This window comes from Diadema setosum, chromosome 21 (assembly GCF_964275005.1).
Source record: "Diadema setosum chromosome 21, eeDiaSeto1, whole genome shotgun sequence".
NCBI lineage: Eukaryota > Metazoa > Echinodermata > Echinoidea > Diadematoida > Diadematidae > Diadema > Diadema setosum.
The window spans coordinates 20,361,484-20,384,654 of NC_092705.1; the positions used below are offsets into that span (position 1 = coordinate 20,361,484).

Genomic DNA, 23,171 nt, shown 5'->3' on the forward strand with positions numbered 1-23,171 from the left:
TCACAGCCTGGTATGGCTAGACTTTGTGCCCAACTGCATCTGAAACCTGCTTTAGACTATTACAGTTCTTTCGTAAAATGCTCCAGTTAACACTTGTTTCCGCCCGCGATGCGTAGAAGTTCTTTTAAACACAATATTCCATTTCATTCTCTGCCGCGCGGCCGTCTTTACGTTAGCGATCTGACGTTAGCGATCTGAAGTTTTCCGTCTTCATTCTAAATGTTGTCTTTCCTATCGCTTCGACCTGGAAGGAGTAATGCTTTGATAAGGTTTTTATGACTTGATCCTCTGGGAGTATACTCCAGAGTTCGCTGTTTTGTGGCAAGAGAGGCATCCAAGCGCATTTAGCGAGGTGCTGTGCTATCGGGAGCATCGATCGCTTAAGTGGGTGTTTTTGTATACTTGATATCGGTGATCAAAGAAGACAAATCGTGATCATGGCGAATAAAATGGTTGTCAGTATCATCCTCGTGATGATAGGGGCTCTCGTCGCGTGCGGCATCGGACTCGGGGTGTACTACGGAGTCGACTGGACAGAGGAGACTGTCGTGGACGACGACGAACCACCGGTCGATGGTTTGAATCGATTTGACTGTTATCCAGAGCCTGATGGTTCCCAGGCTGCTTGTGAGACACGAGGATGTGTCTGGCAAGAGACTGACGTCGATGGCGCTCCTTGGTGTTACTACCCAACCAATTTCGGTTACGTGATGAACGAGGTAAGAACCAGTCGCCGACCATCGTTACAAACGTACAAATACCCCTCTTTCCGGACTGGTATAGGCTAAATATTGTAATATTAGTGCAAATATCACTCTGGTCTTGTGGATTATCTAAAGGGGAATAAAGAAATGAGCATACCTAGGTTAGCATGACAACATGCGCATCTGCACAGTCTTAGGTTTTGAAGACAAAAAAAAAATACATTGTCATGAGATCATAGCTATACATAATCATTCATTCATGTTTTTATTTTCATTTCCAAAAAGGACTTGGTGGAAATGAAAATTGAGGGGCTGCTAACAGGCGAACTTGTATAGTGCAGTCCCCTCACTAACTCACGTTACATTACTACAATACATTAATACATAGCTGACAAAACTACAATACATGTACCGTACAAGTTAATCATTGGAAGTATACACTTTTCATTACATCGCTGGTATTGTCGTGTTTGTGAATTTGTTTATTGCTTAAAACAATGTCGGTGACACTAAACTCCTCTGCATATAAATCATACAGATCACAAACAGTGGGTTTTTTTTTTCTCTCTCTCTCCAAATAGCCGAACTAGGAAATACATAGAGTAAACTAAGATGACGGCCGACGTATGTCTGAGCGGTCTGACATGACTCTGATTAAGTGCATCCTATAAAACATTGACACTTACAACACACATACACACACATATATATACATATATACACACACACACAAACACACACACACAGACACACACACACACACGCACACACACACACGTACACACTCACGCACACATATATCATGTCATAGCATGGCCTTCTAAGTGGACTGGAATCCCGGACAGGAATTATCTCTAACCGAGTGTTCCACTACAATTGGTTAAAACACACACACACACACACAAACAAACAAACAAACTAAAAATCAACGAATTACAGGCCTTGATATAGTCAGAATGAGTCCAAAACATAGCCCCCACGTCGTTCACAGTTTTCCGGGATTTTATTCTTCTATTTTTTTTTTTTTTTTGTATTGAAATGTTGGACGATGCTTACATCCTTTCAAAATGTTTCTTTTTATTCACAATGCTGAATGAGAATGCGGCTGTGTTATTGTGGCTACCAAATATATACTGCAATCCAAACTTTGATAGCTGTTAAATTCTCGGGAGATAAGCTATGCGATACCTGATAGCTGTGCGTTATGGCTTTTTGGCAAATAGAGTTGATGGAAACAACGTCAGAGATAGAATCCAGTTTTTCTGTGATTAGTCTTTGCCGAGATTTTGTAACGGACTTAATATGCTAACCTTTGTACATTGGACATCAAGTAAACAGCATGAAGGTTACGATTTTATTGATGCTAAGATTGTGATCTTAAGGCTCCTATCTCAAAGTAGCCATCACGGTACGTGAATGTCATGATTTTCCCCCAAAGAAAAAGGCCATGACCCCGTACTTCCACATAGTTTATACCCTGACATAATGGATATATTCTGTGATATGAAAGTATTGTATATACCAGGGAAGTGATCCTCCCTGTAAACACTCTTTTTTTTTTTAAAGTGATATTTGCTCACTACCATCTCTCACCTTGATATTACTGTACAACGTAACATAATTCCTTTGGTAAACATATTAAAGGCAAGAATTGAGATAAACATTTCATTTTTCCAATAGAAAAAGTAAGATAACAATAAAACAACAATTACCCCCAAAAAAGGAACAATATTGTTTCTAGAATAAAAAGCCATCCCGCATACAATTCTCCGTCATTGTACGTAGCTACCCTTTCTGACAATATACCTTTAAACTACCCGAATCACAATGATAATAACATTAAGGGATGGTACAGTTTTGGTTGAGATGGGGCTACAGGTTTACATTTTTTTTTTTTTTTTTTTGATGATGACTTTTTGAGATAATGAGAAATCACTTATGAAATATGAAAAAGCATTTAATTCTAAGAGGATTCAAAGTTTATTTGATGAAAATCGGTTTTGAAATGGCTGAGATATCCAAATCAAAACAATCCTAACAAAATGCGGGACTCACCGTTTGTTAGGATTGCTTGTTTTAGTTTGTTTTTGAATATCTCAGCCGTTTCAAAACCGATTTTTATCAAATGAACTTTGAAATCCTCTTTGAATTATACGCTCTTTAACATTTCATAAAGTGGTCTCTAAGTAGCTTGCAAAAACTTAAAGGCTGAATCCTCACCTCAGCCAATACTATACCTTCCCTTTTAAGTCCAGCCCATTACCAGACAGACATCATTCTGTCCTTCAGCCCATTCCCCTTCATTCCCAGTCAACAACAAACAAAATAAAACAATCAAACAAGCGAAACATGCAAGACAAACAAACATCCGCACCTAGCCCACACATAACTACCTGTCCTTCCCTTCCCTCCCATACACTCTAAATCCATGGAGTAAAATTTTGCTAAAGTAAACTCAAGAGTGCTCAATATTGAGCAAGATTGCACATTTATCAGCGGTAAATTCGCCTTTATTGAGCAAACTCGTTCTTTTTATCCCTTTTTACTCAATATTTACATACTTTCATTTTGCTCTTCTTCGTGAGTAAGGTTTGCTCCATTATCTTACTCAACTCGGAGTAAACTGCATTTTACACTCTCGCTGTTTACACTGTACCAGGCCAGCCCAGTCGCGATATTGCAAAGTTAGGTGTAAAAAGCACGGTAACACGCGGATGACTGGTCTTTTACACTTGCGCGCGCACGTGCATGATATGCATGGCGTGTAAAGCCAGCCAAACTAGCAACTACTTCGACGCGACATCGACAGCGCAGGGACGAAGCATTATGGCGGACAGCGAACCCAGGTCAAAAAACCAGTAGAAACCAGTAGAAACCAGTAAGCATTTTTAACTGGTAGTTACTGGTTTTAACTGGTCTTAACTGGTCTTAAATGGTTTCAACTGGCACCAGTTGAAACCAGCAAGGTAACTCCAACTTTCCAGTAACAAAATGAGCAATTCTAATTGAAACCAGTTGAAGACATACTGGTACCAGTTGATACCAGTTTAATCCTACTGGTACGAGTTTATACCAGTTGAAGTTGCACTGCTTACCAGTTGAAACCAGTAAAAGTCTACTGATGGCCAGTTGTATACCAGTTCAAGTATCACTGTACCAGTTGGCAACAGTTTCTGTCGGTTGAAGTCTTATGGTACCAGTTGATACCAGTTTTAGTGTCATTTTGTACCAGTTGATACCAGTTGAAGTCTTACTGGTACCAGTTTATCCCATTTGAAGTTGCACTACTTACCAGTCCAGTTGGAGCCATTAAGTCTACTGTTTTACCAGTTGATACCAGTTCAAATATCATTTTGTACCAGTTGGTAACAGTTCCTGCCAGTTGAAATTTTACTGATACCAGTTGATACCAGTTCAAGTCTCATTGTGTACCAGATGATATCAATTGAAAGTCTACTCTATTGGTCTATGAGTTGATACCAGTTCAAGTCTCAATGTGTACCACGGTGCCACTTGATACCAATTGTAATCTACTGGTACAAGTGGATACCAGTTGAAGTCTCATTGTGTACCAGTTGATATCTTAAGGTAATGGTAACTGCGTCTGATGCCAGTTTGAGTCTTACCTGGAGTCTACTTTTTGAATTCGATCACTTCATCAAACTGAATTAAAAAGTAAATTTGATGTTTTAAAACATCAAATTAAAAAGTAAACAAAACAAAATGATGCAAAACATTTGACATGATTGAACTTGGACTCTTAATGACTTCAACTTAATTCAACTGGAACCAATGTAGATCAGTTGACACTTAAACTGAAAGACTGTATTTCGACCAGTTTGTGTGTGTTTGTGTCGGTTTGTGTGCAAATGGTTAGTTGACACAATTTGAAACCCATGTACCTGACTGCATGGACTTGCTTACCACTTCATTCTAGATTAAAACCCAGTGACTAAAACATTGAAATGTTGATACCACTTGATACCAGTTGGTTTCTATTGGTTTCTACTGGTTCTAGTGCGCATGAATATTCATAAGCTATTCAAATCCTCTATGTGAAAAAGATAGAATATTGTTAAATTTATTGTTTTCATGATTTCAATAAACTCCTAAATGTCTGAAATGTAATTAGAAATTTATCTAATATTATTGCCGTGATATTCACAATTTCCACTTGTGCCTTTGATGAGGTATTTTCATATTTTTATAATAAAAATGTAATCTACTTGGTAACCATGTCTTAAAGTATTGCAACTAGATGGCCCTATATATATGAATGAAATATCCCTTGCACTAACTAGGTCTAGGACATAGGCTAAGCCTAGATGTACTTGTAGGTATAGGCTTTAAGTCTAGCTGTAGGATTATGATAGGGTAAATATTAACAATGTCGTGACATACACATGTTCTGGTATGAACCCATACATCAAATAATTCTACACTAAATTAATTTTGTCAACAGGATCCTAGTTGATTCCAGTTGATACCAGTTGATTCCAACTGGTACCAGTTGATTCCATTTGGACGAATACCAGTTGATACCAGTTGATTCCAGGTCCCATTTTCCATATTGAAACCAGTTGCCCTAACTGGAATCAACTGGTACCAGTACCAGTTAGTCAACTGGTTTTTCGACCTGGGAAGTTGCTTTTTTGCTGCATCAATGGGGTCTTGTTGACCAAATCCCCAACTTTAGAAGTAAGTATAGATTAACAGTATATTTCTTTCTAACAATGTAGATGCTTCAAGTTATTTGATTGTATTTTATGGTACCGTTCGTGGTTCGGAAGTGGTACCTACGACTACGTTGACCTTGCCCGCGCCGCACAGCAGCTGGTTTTGCACTTCAAGCGTATGTACTTGGCGGCCGGCCCTCGGGGCTGGCTCTTCAATGGCCGGCCGGCCGGCCCAGGTTCGACCTAGTCGATAGTCACTGACACAGGTCCAATACTCATACCGGCAATGCCAATGGAGATTTTTTTATATTTTTTTTTTTCATTATTACTTAATTACAATTAAGTCTGACAAAAGTAGATCTAACAAGTTAGATCTAAGTGATAAGTACATGTATGTAAAGTCTGTAAGTGCAAGAACTTTCTTACTCTTACTTTTTAGTATTTAATAATTTAGATAGGGCCTTTTTAGACTTGTTAGATCTACTTTTGTCAGACTACGCCTGTAGAGTAAGACAAGTTATAGACATCTTTATAGTCTATACTATACGCCTAGTGTAGATAATTACTGTCTACTGGTTTGTTTGAAGCCTTGAGGCTTGCCTTTGATTTGTATGAGGTCTGGATGCACAGATTACAACAAATATTTTGTAACAAAGTCAAAGAGGTGGAATAATGCAGGAGAGTCTACATCGTGTTACTAGTTAGTTCAAAGGCTTCAAACTGTGTCTGTTCTGTGGAATTTGCCATTTTGAAAATGTATCTAGATTTACCTCAAGGCACATTTCCAAACTGTCAAAAATCTGCCGAACAGACACAGTTTGAAACCTTCAACTAAATACATGTAATGATGTAGAAAAAGAATATAACTCTACAATAATATTGTACTGGTAAGTTACATCCCGTATATAGTCTAGCTGTCTGCTATCTTTTCCTTTGACTCAGTAGACTATTGTGCAACTACGATGGTGAGAATTCAAGATCTAACAGGCAAATTAACAGACAAAAAAACAAAATATCTGCAAAAACATGTTTTGTTGATGTTGTTTCTTGTTTCTTTGCAGATTGAGCAGGATTACAACAAGCTATTTGATGGAAAGGGGGACCTTCTCTTCACAAAGTGGCCAGTAGTATCATCTTGCATTCTGGACTATGGGAACAGAATTTCTCCAAGGTGGAAGGTGAAATTTGGAGTACAAGAAAAACGTGATGAGGACTTCACCAGCAAGGTGTGTAATTATTGATAGGTACCGTAAACTGAGGGGACATTTGACAGGCGGGGGACTTTGGACAGTTCAGACAACTTCACTTACATTATTGTGCTGCTTGCAATAGACAAGAGAAGTGCAGTAATTCAAATATTCACACATCCCCCTTTCATAACCTACAAAAATATTTGCAAAAAAAAAACAACAACAGCCAAAAAAAAAAAAAAATGTAAGTAAAACAATTCCTGTCCAAAGTCACCCAACTGTTCCGTCCCCCAGTTCACGGTATAACACATTACATTTGATTTTAAAATGATGTGATATACACTTCATCATCCCTCATTATGTAGATGTAATAGGATTTACAGAAGTGTTTTATTCCATTGCATTCTTCAAAATGGTGTATTCAGTAAAAACAGCACCAAGGGTCTTGTGCGCTCTTTCCAACATCTGGCACCGAGGCAAGTGCTGGAATCAAGCTACTTCCAACTACTGCTGTTCGTGGCTTCTGTTGTTGCTCATCACATTAACCCTTTTTAAAATCTTTGTTATAGCCCCAACCTAAAATTGGGCACCTTCCCCAAATATAAAGCACACCACCAATTCTTCCATAAAAGAGCAGTGTGCAATGTCTGCAAATCTGCATAATAATCCAAAGTCATCACAGGCCGATCCAGGATTCTTAAAAGGGGATGGAGGGGGAGGGGGCGGGCGAAAATTTTGCCGTATTTTCATGTGATTACTATAGAAAAAAAAATAGCATAAAAAGGGGAGGGGCTGTGGTTGATTTTTTTTTTTGCGTGTGATGACTAAAAATGTGTAATCAGCCAAATAAGGGGTGGCAGCGGCTTATTCGCCCCCAATCCCCCACTGGTTATAAAATAAGCCTTGAATTTGAAGAGATATAAAGCTGATATGTGAATTGAAAATATGCCAGGATTGATTTGTGGTGTGAAGACATATGTAGCCTAAAATCTTTCATATTCTAATAAAGACTTTTTGTGTACTCCACTAACAGTAGAAAAGGCAAATCTGGGTTTTCTTATGCTGTCACATCTGTTCCCGGGCAAGAAGTCATCAAAAAGGGGGGAGAGCCTCTTCCCAAGAGTCATTGGAGTGTTTCATCGACTGCCAAAAGGTATGTCAAATGTTTGTAGCAAAAGCAGTATTAGTGAAGAAAATTGAAAATTTTGTGTAAGTATAGGTCACATCTCCATACAGCAAGTCAAAACATGAACACTTTGATGCTTCATCAAAAAGGAATGTGTATTGAATACAAAGTTCCAGTAACTGTTATGTGCTACTAAAATGTTTACATCTGTTTGTCTGAAAGCTTATATGTCAAAGTTATATTTCAGGTATTACTGATGTCAAGTTTTATGTAATAGGGTCCTGGCATGTGAACTTTGAATCGCTTAAGATGGTAAGAAATGTAACCATTTGAATTTTACCCGTACCAGAACTCGCTGGCCCTATTATTAAACTATATATAGGATTACTTACAAGTCCAACAGGGGAAGGAAAATGCGTAGAGTATTAATCACAAAGATTTGGGTGATGTGTTGCAAACTTTTAACCTAAAGCAATATTGACTGAAATCAATCATTTCAAAATATCACCACGGGAAACTATTGATGGTAGTCGTTTCTTTCAGATCTTTATTTTTTGATGGAAACCATTTCTTTCCAGTATAGTGGAAGAAACAGCAAACTTCGTTTTTCAAACTTTGTGAACCATAAGATAAGATATACTTTTTTTTATATCTATTATTTGCAGGAAGCTAGGAACCAGTCTCGAGGCCTACCGAAAAGACCATGGGAGGAACCAGCCTTTCGTCCTGGCTGTAGGGAAAGATGTCTGCCAGCCAATTCAGTGCTTCGTCATTCTGGAGAGCCAGTGTTTGAGAGAAAGGGCCTCGTATCTGCTGTTGACCTCTGCTATAAGATATTTCAGATCTTTGATCTGGAGTATCCAGCAGGGGCTCGAGCCATGTGTGTGATCTTGGTCACTGTGGTTTACGGGGTGGAAGCAGGTGCCAGAGAAACAGGGGCAGTAAAGGCCTTCAGAGCCTACTACCATTTTAATAAGAAGTAGACAAAATGTTCAGCTGAAGACTGGTATTAACTTCATGGTTAGGGGCAGACACCTCAGTATGTTGTAAAAAATAATAATAATCGTGTATTCGTGGATTCCATTTCAGGTTCTTATATAGTACGGCAGCATTATACCTCTGTAATTACATGTGAATGTTGTGTTGTTTTTTTTTTTTAAGTTGAGTTAGGACGAGCTGAATGCTATATCTAAGTGTAATATACTCTGGTGATGTATTTCCCCAAATGGCAAATTTACTTCAAATCTGAAACAGACAAAAATATATCTTTGAGGCCTTCTGCTGGAGGTGCTTATTCCACATTATAATTTTGATTAATTTTCAGTGTTAAGTCTCGTTTACACGGCATCACGGCACAGCATTTACAAGATATCTTGTCTGTGATTGGTCAGTGCGCTACTCTGCGCGCAGAGTGTTCAACACATTAACCAATCACGGCTTAGATATCGCGTTAATGCTGCGCCATGATACCGTGCCAGATACGGTATAAATGCGCCTTTATACTTGTTATGTCTGTGCCCATTGAAGACATGTTTCTGGTTCCTTTATGTGAAGAATTAGATATCATGTACGTGTACCAACTTATTGATTATTTTGTCCTTTGAGAGGGTCTACAGCTAGTTTACATTAACCGGTTAAGAAAAAATCATAACTTGAAGTGTCATCATTCAACTGCATGCCTTATTTTCCTATCATGTAAAATTTTACATGTGTACAAGCTCTGCATGCATAAAGACAGTCTATTTCAGTGTATAAAGTTGCAGTGTATAAAGGAACTTAGAAGTAACAACTCAATTTCATGTGTGTTCATATGGCCATATATTTTGCAAAGGGTGTTCTATAAGACCAAGGTTTACAATTTATGTGATATAAGACTTTGCTGGAATATAAATGTAGAGCAACCAAAATATTGACCTTGCTATAATCTTGTTAGAATACTTCGTCGGTTGAGAATGATAAGGGCGTTAAGTTGCCACAAAACCCATAGTGTTCAAGACCACTTAACGCCCTTCTCATTCTCAACAGATGACTTGTGCCTTCACATGGGAAGGATATTGACCATATATTAGGAAAGAAACACTTGTACTTTGTGCGGGTATCCTTGTTTTGATTTTTGTGTTATAACACAAGAAATTATAACAAATGTTTAGATTGGACCAAAATCGAGAAATGAGTTGTAAATGTTGTAATTGAAGCTTTGAGAAAACCTAGAATCAGAGTGTCATTCCATTTGGTTCTACACTTTAATCCTACCAGAGACTGGAAAGGAAGTGATGTATAGCACAAGATGTTTTAGATAAATCACAGTTTATTTTAGTTTTACATGGAAAAGAAAAGTTGTGACAGGTTGATCGCAAGCTTTATTTTTTTTCTACCATGTAAAGTTCTGCATGCATGTTACATGCTCTGCATGTAAGCACAGTCTAAATCAATGTTCCAGAGAAAAATAAGTTGTAAGTAACAACTGAATTCCATGTTGTTGTTTTCCTTATTTCATGCAGTTTAAAGTATAACATACTACCAGCTTTTCGTGTATGTTTGTTATATATGTTTTATTTCTAAGAAGATGAATAGTTCAGCTCAAAAAAAAAAATATTTGTTTACCTTCACAATAAAGGTAATAACGATATATTTTTTTGTCATGTGTTACTTATTTGGGTTTTATGTCGCAAACTATTTTTGGTCTGTAGCATGCACTTGCTAGCTTGCCTTGTCAACTTCAAATGTACCATGAGAATGTGCAAGTCACATTTCACGTGTTTCTTATGTCATGTATATCAAACTGTACGTTTAAAATGAATTGTACATTGCAAATACGTAAGCAGGCCGACCAAAATTGTTTTGCCACAAAAGTAAAAAACAATTTACACTTTCCTCGTGTTCTACAGAATGGTCAATTGGGAGTAAAATTGAACTTACACATAACCCCGATCAAAATGGACACATGGCCAAAGATGGTTAAAAATCAGAATAGTCATCTGGGATTAAAATCAAATTTACACATTACCCCGATCAAAATGGACACATGGTCAAAAATGAGTAAAAATAAAATTACTCAATAATAAAGCAAAACAAATTTTACTCTTCACTGGGTAAAAGAGGAGCTCAAATATGACCAAACTTTTACTCAACTAAGAGTGGTTAAAACTTTACTCAATTCTGACCATGTGGCCGTTTTACTCAATTTTTAGTAAAATTTTTCTTAGAGTGTACCAATCACAATTTTAGAACCTTGACAAACACACACACACACACACACACACACACACACACACGCACACACACACACACACACACACACACGCACACACACACACACACACACACACACACTCACACTCACACACACATACAAAGGCACACACACAACATACACAAGCATCTTTTTATTTTATATCTATAACAGGTAGGCCTATATACATGAATACAGAAATAAATGAAATCCCACATCAGAGTAATTTTGGTGATGGAAGACTCATTTTACAGAGAGAAGCTAGAGTGACCAGCGGTATTGCTAAAAATTGATAATAATAATAATGAAAATCACCATGTAAATCTCAATCTCAATCATTTCGATCGCTCCCCACATCTCCCGCCAGGATCCCACCCAGACAGAGCTGGGCTGGAGGGTTCGTCTCGCCCGAAGAAGGCAGGCACAACGCTACGACGTCCCATCGGACAACATTGAACTAACCATCGAGATTCAGACGGACAGCAGACTACACTTTAAGGTATTTATCATAACATACCCTTGTTTGCAATACCGGAGGAGGCCGCAGATTTCGTTCAAACTCTCATATCATCATCTTTTCATTATGATAAAAATGAGGATGATGATAATGATAGTAAACGCAAACAAAGGGGAACTGACCAGAAATGTATATAATTCATAAAGTGAATTAATTAGCGTCCCTATACTGAACGAACGTTGTCATAGGGCTTTCTATAGCTTATTCGGTAGAGTACCGGACTAGCATCCGAAGGTCTTGGGTTCGAATCCCGATGGAATCCCATTTTCTTTGCTTAATTTTTGATAATAATAACAATAATGATAATAATAATCATTATCAGCATCATCGTCACCTTCATCCAGAGTAACTTCTTCAGTGTTGCCACTGCTCTACCAGCGGGCACTGGCACTATCATTATGCTAACGTTGTCATATAGATTTTATACACCTGGGTCGAAAGGGACATGGTGGGAAAAGAAAAAAAACAATCACCTTCTTGTCCAAGGACATAGACACTTGACGGGTTTCGAACATTAGAACCTCGATTAAAAGTCAAGACACTCTATCTGTTACTCCTTGTAAACTGACAGATTACTGATGCCTTTACGGATCGGTTCGAAGTCCCGTTAGAAGTCGAGACACCGTCGGAGAGAGCTACCAACCCCCAATACGAGGTTTCCTACATCAGGAATCCCTTCAGTCTACAAATCACCCGAGTCAGTACAGGCACTGTCATGTGAGTTTGGTTTTGTTTGTCTGGTAATAATAAATATCTTCTTGTTGTTGTTGCTGCTGCTGCTGCTGCTGCCATGGCTGCTGTTGTTGATCGTTGTTCCTTCCTTTGTTCGTGTTTATTCTGCTTCTCAAATCAAATTAAAACGCATTACATGGTTGTGAAAAATTCAAACAAAACATAACGAAATGACAAATTAGCAATACAAAAGTACAGTCTTATATACTACATGACTTTGACAAAATCATTCTAAAACATTTATGGTGTCATACAGATTTAAAAAAAAAAAGCAGGATACCGTCAGCATAAGCATGGCTTGACTAGGTCGATAGCCTCATTGCATGGACATGTAGCTCAAGTTTGCTTGTCTTTATTGTTATTTTTGTTGTTGCTGTTGCTGTTGTTACTGTTGTTGTTGTTGTTATTGTTCGTGTTATTTTACTAACTGCCACAAACCCGAATGCTCGACTTCATTCGACTACTGTACTCATGGTCTTGTGATTACTAAGATTGACTGACAACGATACACTGAGATGGATATAAAAACCATTATGCAGGTCAAAGCATTATACCATCAAGAAAATGCGATCGGTAAGAGAAAGAGAGATGGACTGAGTAAGAGAAAGAGACTGAAACAGAGAAAGATATATGATTTCATGAATTGTATTTCTACGTGTGATTATGTGAAGGGGACGGACAATAAGGACTTTATGAATGATTTTCTACTCTTATCTCAGATTCCATTTCAGTCAAGGTCTATCAAAGCCTGTTCGTAGAATTTTCCACTTTGCGCATGAGCAAAATAAAGGTCTTTGATGTGTTTTTGTGATTACAGGCATATTGCCTTGCGAAATTCACTGAGATAAGCATCTGTGATATAAGGAATCATAATGATTATCCATAACAATAATAATACATATACAAATGTATATGGATACAAATTCTATCATATTTCTACTATAAAAGAAGAAGAAGAAGGAGAAGGAGAAGAAGAAGGCAACCAATGAAGACTTTTTCAGTGGGGGTCCTTGTTAATAGTGTTTGTCAGTACATCCACCTGACAATAACAAAGTGTTCCTTAAAGCCTATTTGGAAATAACAATAGCACTCGATTTGAAATGTATTCAATGCATAATAGGGAAGTGCATGCTTCCACATTTCATTTCATTTCATTTCAATTTATTTTCATATTTCTCACATATATCACAATAAAGTATATGAATACGAAAATTATACAAAACATAATTCAGATGAGACTTCATCAGAATGTACAGAAGTTTGATTTGGTATAAACGATAAACACGAGGTCTGTATGCATGCTAATTACACTGTGGTCATAATGTGAAAAAAATATGATGGGATCTGCGTAAAAGCATTAGCTTGTACAGCCGCAGGTCCCATGAGTAATCAGATTAGGGGAAGTTTAAAGTACGGATGTTTTTTTAAGACCAACTATATCTGGGGAAACCGATTAGAACAAACAAAACAAAAAATCCAATTAAATATATGTCACTAAATAAAAATACAGAAAACAGAAAGGTCACATGTTGCAGCAGTGAACAACAACTGCAGAGATTCAAGGTGTGTTGCAGAGTATAGAAAATGGCGTAACTGTATGTCATAAATACATAAGTAGAAGGTGGGATAATGAGATTTGTCGTGAATGTAAACAATACCGAAAGCTCAGAAGTAACATTCCAGCATGGGTCCTAAAACCAAGCATTCCGTGTGACCATAGTAACCGACAGCTGTCACGCGCGAGAGTTTCGATAACCGAGTGGAACAATAGAATGTTAATTGACGAGCCATTATTGGCACCTGGTCTACGCATGTTCATTACCCGATTGAACATGAATTCCACAAATCTAATTACGAACTGGTTTATTTCTAAACTTGAACGATTTCTTGTTTTTTTCCTTGTTGACTGGCCACTGGGGAAATTATGAAATATGCAAATTCACTCCATTGATTCAAACAAAGTTCAATGCAGAGCATTTTGGTAATTCCTGATTTAATTTTTACCCCTTTCATTTAACATTCAATGTTATTCCCCTTTACTGTATAGATTCGACACCTCGGTTGGTGGAATGACTTTTGAGGACCAGTTTCTACAGATTTCCACACTCCTTCCGTCTTCTAACCTGTACGGCTTTGGAGAGCACAACCATCGCCGCTTTAAGCTCGACCTTAACTGGAAGACTTGGGCTATATTTACCAGAGATGTAGCCCCTATCGTGAGTCATTCGTACAATGATGTAATGATAATGACATCTCCACATGGTGAACTCTGAATTGCCAGAGATATACTCTATACACTTAGTATTAAGTGACAGGACTATACTAACCTTACATTAGGATTAATGGATAATCACGACTTTTTCTGCCTTCATACGCTGCAAACACGTCGAGCAAAGGAAAACAGCTCTCAAACCTTTCATAGCAATATATATGCACATAATCTATTGAATACCGGTATTATCAAACACTGAATTTCTAATCGATCTCTCAGGAACTTATTTCGTACAAAATGCGTAAAACACTAATTTTCAATTTGATTTTGTCTAATTCATACTCAACAAAAGAAACCCAGTCATCTAATGAAATAAATTTAATGATAAGTTACAAGTAAATAATGATAAGTAATATATGACAAGAGAATATCACTACGCTAGGATCTCAAAAAATGTTCAAGGAAAGATGGTCCCGTGCCACTCAGTTGTGTACGTCATCACTAAGCTGTTTGCAAGAGCTATTCCATGTCATATATCAAAGATATTCATTCCAATTTCAGGATCCATGGAACCTTTACGGACACCATCCCTTTTACATGTGCGTAGAGGAGGACGGCAATGCGCATGGCGTATTTCTACTCAACAGCAATGCCATGGGTAAGGCATGTTACTTGTTCTCTGCAGTAACCTTGTTTGAAATAACGAATTTAACATCTTGAATGAATGAATGGACCTTATACTCAGCATTTTAGAACATGGCGGTGACAATGTGTTGCATCAACATACACGTCATCATACTGGAAGCTACGATCCCTGCCGGAAAGAACGCAGTGTCCCACAATGTGTAACACAATGTGAAACACAGTGTGAACACATTGTGAACACAGTGTGAATTCCCTTCACACTGTTAAATGCAAGCGTTTTGATGTTTTAAACACATCGATCATCAATCAACAGTGTAAAACAGAACATCACTCTGTGAACTCTCAGTGGAAAAACCATACCACAGTGTGAAATCATCTTCACACTCAAATTCGCCCGGATTTTCACATAGTCGACTATGTGAACACATTGTGAGCACAGTGTGGGACTATAGGGACAATGTGTTCTCTGCAGCATAAGAACAATATTCATTCATCTCTGAAAATTTGGCACCTTCCTAATGATAATAAAGGGATAACAGCCATCATGGCATACATTTTTTTCTCATCATCTAGACATTGTCCTTCAGCCAACACCAGGGCTAACGTATAGGACTATTGGCGGCGTGCTGGACTTCTACGTCTTTCTCGGACCAACACCGGAAAATGTTATCGGACAGTATGGGGAGGTATGACGACGAAGATAGTAGCTACCTTAGATGCTTTAAGTGTCAATTAAGATACGCAATTAAAATACGCATTTAAGTGTCAATTAAAATACGCAATACATATATATATATATATATATATATATATATATATATATATATATATTCGGGTATTCGAGCTTGGGTCTTCCTGAACCGCTATGACGTCTCCGTGGCCGAGCGGTTAAGGCGTTGGCGTTCCATGCCAAAGACCCGGGTTCGAGTCCCGCCGGAGACCAATTTTTCAACTCTTGCGCTTTTCCGAAAAGGAGGAACAGTAAGAGGAATAATGATGTCAAAGCTAACCGCACCGATTTCTCCTTCCTTTCTCATATCTCATATATATGTATTAAGATCCTATCAAAACGTGGTAATGAGTTTTGACGAGGATTAAAATGATGGCCATGATTGTGTTATGATAGTAATAGAAAAGATCCTACACTGCAAACAGCCAATGACAATTATGGTAATGGTATAACTCACAGTCTCGACGGAAATGTCATTATTATGCAATTGGGACAAACGACAATGATATCGACTTCGCAAGAAGAACGTTTTCTTCTTCATAAGATCTTGTTTGCTCTGGGAAATACATCGTCAGACTCATTTTGATTAAAACCATAGCCTTAATGCTGACTTCATGCTGACAGGCGATTATTGTGAACGTATATACAGAACTGTCAAATACAGTACAATTATAAGGCAATTAATGTGACAGATACGATTTCTACTATATACATCCGAGTGAAAACTTTATTCGAACCCTTATATACTACTTCGAAGATTTACAAGGATGCAGCTAAGATTAACGCAATTCAATCCTCGGTTTCTTGTTCGTGGTTTTAGATCATTGGTCGCCCTGTCATGATCCCATACTGGGCCCTTGGATTCCAGCTGAGCAGGTGGAATTATACCACCCTGGACCGCGTGAAAGAAGTCTGGTCTGAAATGGTTGAGGCTGGTATACCTTATGTAAGTACTGTAACCGTTGCATCGCCGCCATATTTTTCAATATGCATACATCATCATTTTTAACTTCCTCTGTATTAAAGCATAAAATAGAATGAAATATTGCACATTGTTATTTCAAAACTTCTTTTGGAAATCATTAAATGGTAACTCACGAAACTTTCCGAAAGGTTAATTGCTATAAACCATTAAAATAATAATCAACCATTCCTTTGCATGGAACCAAGAAGGTCATTTTTAGGAAGTTAGAAATGATTAATATGCTTAATGTCCTTCTGCCTATCAGCGTGAAAGCGTGGTTTAACGTCCTTCTGCATTTCAGAGTAAAAGCGAGGTTTACTCTGCAGTGATCCCTGCAATATGCGTCATTGGATACTATTATGAGTCTGGTATGTGTCTTTGATGAACTATTTGGACGTGCTTAGTATAAACTGATGATCACGAGTTGCATGGCACTGATGTTTCTTGTTGGACCTGTATAGGACGTTCAATACGGCGACATCGATTACATGGACGGGCAGAAGGACTTCACCTACGACAACGTGACATACTACGGTCTTCCCGGCTTCGTTGACCAGCTGCACGCCCATGGACAAAAATACATCATAATCCTGGTAATAAACTGAGATGAAATTATATCATTAGAAACGATGAAATCGTTTCCCATAGTTCCCTGGATTTAGCTTTATAAAACTTTCCGATGATAACAATGGTGGAAATGGAGAAACAGAGTGAAAGCAGTCCTAGTGATAGTTTAAAGTATAGCACAAGTAATAAACATACTACCACAACCAATACGGATATAAACCGTCTTCACTCTTCTTTGTGGATTTAATGTTAATGTATCGCGTTATTTTTTTTTCTTTATCATGAGGCGACATGACTGCGCAAACGACTACAATAGCACTTTGCACTCAAAGGCACCATCAGATATTCATTATTATGTCTGTAGTTTGGTGCTCATCCTTGTCACATTACGTTGATAGGAACCGCAGTAATTAGAATCGTCATCTTTTTGTTTATTACAGTTCCTGGGTTATTTTCATCCATCTATTCCATTATTATTTGTCTAATAATTTTCCGAACTGTCCTTTTTTTTCGATCAACCCAATCTTTAAAATAACCATTTGGAATATAAGTCTTTATGAAATAAACATGAAGTCATTATGAAATAAGCTCATTACATTCCTCCTCTCGATGTCTGTTTCAGGACCACTGTATCAAGAAGGAAGTTGGTTACCATGCCTACGACAGGGGCTTGAACCCAAACGTCTTTGTTCTAGACCCGGATGGGGAGGAACCTATAGTTGGCAATGTAGGCTGTTTTGTTATCATCACTTGCAATATTCGACATCCAGTCACCTCATCAAATGATCAAAATATTAACTCAATGTTTTTAGCACCCAATAACTCATGAAGATAATCTCTTTTCGGTTTTCTTTTATGAAATAAAAACATCTCATTGTGACGTCTTGTCTAACCCTAACTCTGTACACTTTAGTTGAAGTCGACCACATTATTAGCTCACATTATAAGCTCACATGATACATAGTATACGTGTATGTGAATATGGCTCGAAAAGTAGGTGTGAGGTGGCGATATCTTAAAGTGAACCTACTGTTGTCAGGTGGGAAAGAGATTTTACCTGCGACGCAGACGCCATGAGACAAAAATGTGACTACGTGAAAGAGATAGTTACGTGAGGGGTAATTAGTCATAGGTCAAAGATCACAGAACACTGGCAAAATGACATTTTGGCTCTCACTTCATCTAAGAATGTCGAGTGGTAATAAATTTGATAGGACGTGTAGTGGGAGTAGATATACATGGATATACAATTTTTCATTAGATTATATTCGTAATGGGAAAAAGGTCACCGCACTTTTGTTAAAAATGTCACTCTAGAATATCTGTCGTTAATAACGTAAGAGTGACAGAAATAGATCAACAATTGGTTGTCCAAAATTAAATGGATGGTAAGATAACATCAAAATGTAAATGAAAGGCTAAGTTCTTATTACAGATATAGTAATTGCCTGGGAAGTGAGTTCCTCTCAGTTGACTGTGTGCACACCGATCGAATTGCTGTAATTAGCCACCCAAACTAAAATGTAGCTGTAACCAAGAGGCCATTTTCTGGTCGTCAACTCTACTAGATATAAGTCCAGTAATAATGTTTCTTGTTGACTGTGCACAACGCTTGGGGGGGGGGCGGTCGAATTGCTCTTGTTAGCTTCTGAAATTAAACTTAGCAATTCCATGCCTTGACCATTGTTACTGACTGTATTATCACCTGACATTAGGTGTGGCCAGGCGACAGCGTGTATCCGGACTTCACCAATCCCAATGCGCAGGAGTGGTGGACTGACCTCTGCGCGGAATTTCATGACGTCATCCCATATGACGCGCTTTGGATTGTAAGTGCATTTATTACCCTCTGATGTATGTCTCAGAAAGATATTTGCAATGCCTTTTACATTTTTTTTTTCAAGATCATTATTGAAGGAGTTCCGTAACCACTCCCCTCCCTTTTTTTTCCCCTCCCTATGGCCAATCTTTTAGGGAAGGTAAGCTCAGAAACACATTACTGCTTCCATGTCTTGATTTGTTTTTGTTTTTTCTTCAATATATCAGAAATGAAATGTTTGAAGCTGAATGACCCTACTGGTAGGCTTGCTTAATAATGTCAAATTAAGTGGTACTAGTATATGTCACTGATTAATCCTTTGATTACTCTGCTGATTGGCACAGAAATACAGCATTGTAAAAACTGTCCAAAGTCCATGACACTGAAAAAAGTTAAAGGTACTGTTTACCATCGGGAGCAATGATTAAAAAAAAATCAAGCTATCACATTTTGATGCATCACAAAACATCCTTGGCTTGCAATTAAGCCCAAAACAAAATATAAGGAGATGTCACTATTTTTCTCACTAAACCATTACTGTAGACGGTTCAGTCTAGAAATAATTTTATTAGATGAAAGCAAGTTATTATTCAGAGGGATGAAGGTTCAGGTGTGAGTTTCTTCAATTTGTATCCCTCTACAAATGAGATTTGTTAAGATCGCAATTGCTGATCTGTAACCAGGGACAGCCTGGTGGTAGTGTCACTGCCCAGAAAGCAGTAGATCCGATGACAGGTTCGAGTCCCACTGGTTCTTTTTTTTTTTCAGACATGTTTGTTAATTTACAGATCAGCAGTTGCGATCCTAACAAATTTCGTTTGTAGAGGGAGACAAAGTGAAGAAATTCACACCTGAATAATGTTATCATCACTATTGTTCAGATCTTGTATATTTAACTATACTTTCCATTGATTATACTGATTAACTTTTTTTACACTGGTTGTTTATATCACTAACTCACATTTTAGAACTATTTTGAAGCACTAAAGCTAATGTTGGGTTTTTATTTCATCTGCAAGTGGTAAAACAATGCATTTAATGACAGGACACGCGAGATTGGCTTTCATGCTGAATGCCCGATTAATTTTTTTCTTTAAAGGACATGAACGAGCCATCGAACTTTATTCCGGGATCTATTGATGGGTGCCGACAAAACCAGTGGAACTATCCGCCTTACATGCCAAGTAAGCGAACTTAATTCTTATTGTACTTCTCTATTTTGCGATCACGAAAGTTAGAATGCATCTCTTTAAATCGCATGAAGTGTATACATGTAAGGTAGCAATAAATGTAAAGTGTAATAACTGTTTGATTAAAAGACTGTGCTTTAATACTTGTGCATAAGAGTGGGTGTTTCAAACTACGCGTCACAATAAGTCACCAATAAGATACAAAGTATGTTCTATCTTGGATCAATAGTGCCAAATACAGCTACAGATGTGCAGTCAGTGCTGTTATCAATGGCAATGCCGTGAGAATTACGTTGTATATATATCATAATCAGAAAGGATTTTGACATCTTTATAAAAGTAAGGGAAAGATGAAGAAAGTTCTATACATTTCCATTTTGGGGTACATTTTCCTTATTTCGATTTGAACATAAACACTGATATCAATAATAATTGTAAGAGTACTGAATGAGATTGGGGGACATGTAGGGCTACATAAGACTCGGCCTCTTATACAGCAACATGCTTGGCTGTATATAGAGGGAGTAATGTTCTCACATGCAGTATATATACATAACAAAGAAATTGATGAACAAAAGTATTCATGAAGCCAATGAAGCACTTTATTTTGTTTATCTACCTTTATTCAGACATATTGATAGATGATGGACAGATTTTTACCAAGACACTGTGTATGGATGCCCAGCACTACGGGGGTGCACATTACGACCAACACAGTCTATACGGCCACACCATGAGTGAGATGACTTTCCAGTTAGTATACTACTGTCGACCCTGGACCGAGTTATCAAACCAAATATTTGCAAAGTTCTAAAGTGTACACAACAAACGGTAATATCTAAATTTGTTTTCTGCTCAAAACGAAGAAACAAAAAATACTGCTAAAGTTCTCTGCTATACATCTTTCTATATTCCACTTTTTCGTTTCTAACACATCATGTATCACGTTTTGCTATCCTCAAAACTTGATATACAACAGAATTAATCACCTAAAACATAGCCCTGTAGTGACTGCATGATACTGCAGAATATTTCCAGGGTATGTAACTAGAAGTAATATAGTCCTGACAGGTGGCTTAAAAATGATTTTCCATTCTGAAGGGCCTGGGGCTTCTATGCTCTCAAAATATACTTGTCGATACTTCTTCATCTTGGACGGAAAAGAAGAAAATCGTACTTCATACAGTTGTTATATAGACGTCAAAGTAGCCAGTAGATTTCAAACCGCCTGTACTGCCTATCATTGCTCATGATTTCTGTGGGATCTAAAAATTGTTCTTTATGTGTATTGTTAATGCATAGGACACTGAAGACAGTTTTTCCGGACAAACGTAGCATGGCGCTGACCAGGTCCTCATTCGCAGGCACGGGCAAGTACGCACAACACTGGCTGGGAGACAATCAGAGCTTCTGAGAGCAAATCTGGTGGAGCATTGTGGGTAATTCAAACTGCGTCTTATATGGTCTCTACGTATCATAATATACATAATTCTAAAAATGTTTTACAAGAGTTGTAACTATCTTATTTCGCAAGCATTTAAGCATCTGACGCTCCCCTCACCTCCCTCTGTAGACCCGTCCCTGTAGGCCTGGATGTTCCAAGAAAAGATTGAACCATATCATTGGAACTTCAGTAATTTTATTCAAATACAGTTTTAAAAATTAATCGAAAGATGAATTGCTGTGATTGTCATGTCAGCATGGTTCTTTTGTAGAATTAAAAATACATTAAAGGTTTTATCATTATGACTTGCATCAATGACAGTTTTATATCATTGTAAATTTGTAATTGTAATCTTAATCAACTGTATATTTGTTCTCTTTCAGGCATGTTTGAATTCAACATGTTTGGCTTTCCATACGTAAGTTTTGATTGCTTTTGTTCTCTATGATATGAAATAATAATTATCAATTTCTTCTCTTGTGAGAAAATTTTCATGACTTGATTTTATTACTTTTTCTTTAGTGTAAACACTACACAGCCACACCCAAATAGACAGACACACAGATACACGCGAACACACACGTACACACGTACTTACCTGTAAATCGTTAACACTTGCTACATTCCCTTTCTGACACCCTATTAAAGTAGAAATTACTGCTTTTTTGTTTGTTTGTTTTTTAGTTTGGAACTGTTAGGAATTTTAGTGATGTAAACGTCATGGCTGAAATATAACTTGATTGGTATTATGATGTAATGAAAGCATTCAAGAGAGTGGGCCTATTGGGTTAGTTTTGCTGACAGTGATACGAAGTAAAGAGAACAAAACACGTGGTAAACATTGAATGTTTTTTTTCCATTAAATCGTTTCTATTTACTGAATTACAAACAGATTGGAGCTGATATATGTGGATTCTGGTTCAACACGACCGAGGAGATGTGCTGGCGATGGATGCAGGTCGGGGCATTCTATCCGTTTGCTCGTAATCACAACGGAAACGGTATGATAGTAAGTATAAATCTGGATCAGTAGGTAGTCTGTCTCTAGTGTTACTATTCAATTGTAAGGACCACTTTCTTTGTACAACTGTAGTGCTATCGTTCGACCACAGCTGTAATACTTTTGTAATGTTCGGTTTGCATTAATTTTGGCCCTCATGATATTTAATGAATGGACACTCATTGCTCACTGTCGGTGTAATAGTGTGATTGGGTTTTTATGTTTTGTTGGTTGCTGCCGGTCTTCCATAACAAACTCCTGTCGAAAGTGGAAAATGCATTTACATTTCAACTCCAGCCTTTTATTTGAGTTTATTCTTTAAGTATTTACAAGTAATGATGATAAAGCTTATATAACTAAGAATATAAATTCATCTAGTTCCAGAGTCTAGAAGAAACATTACTTCTTTGAAGAAAGAAAGAA

General features: G+C 37.6%; 1 protein-coding gene and 1 pseudogene across 1 annotated transcript in view; both read left to right on the top strand.

The window, feature by feature from the left end:
* Window positions 1-437: 437 nt before the first annotated feature.
* Window positions 438-23,171, top strand: part of LOC140244386 (sucrase-isomaltase, intestinal-like) — a 57,124-nt gene continuing 34,390 nt past the window's right edge. Inside the window, 15 exon segments of the mRNA XM_072324024.1 lie at window positions 438-719; window positions 11,296-11,427; window positions 12,017-12,162; window positions 14,225-14,393; window positions 14,951-15,047; window positions 15,608-15,720; window positions 16,585-16,710; window positions 17,190-17,321; window positions 17,918-18,022; window positions 19,011-19,124; window positions 20,214-20,298; window positions 20,934-21,057; window positions 21,607-21,743; window positions 22,132-22,166; window positions 22,641-22,757. Of these exon segments, the coding sequence (XP_072180125.1) occupies window positions 438-719; window positions 11,296-11,427; window positions 12,017-12,162; window positions 14,225-14,393; window positions 14,951-15,047; window positions 15,608-15,720; window positions 16,585-16,710; window positions 17,190-17,321; window positions 17,918-18,022; window positions 19,011-19,124; window positions 20,214-20,298; window positions 20,934-21,057; window positions 21,607-21,743; window positions 22,132-22,166; window positions 22,641-22,757 (1,914 nt within the window).
* Window positions 5,596-8,818, top strand: LOC140244787 (uncharacterized; annotated as a pseudogene).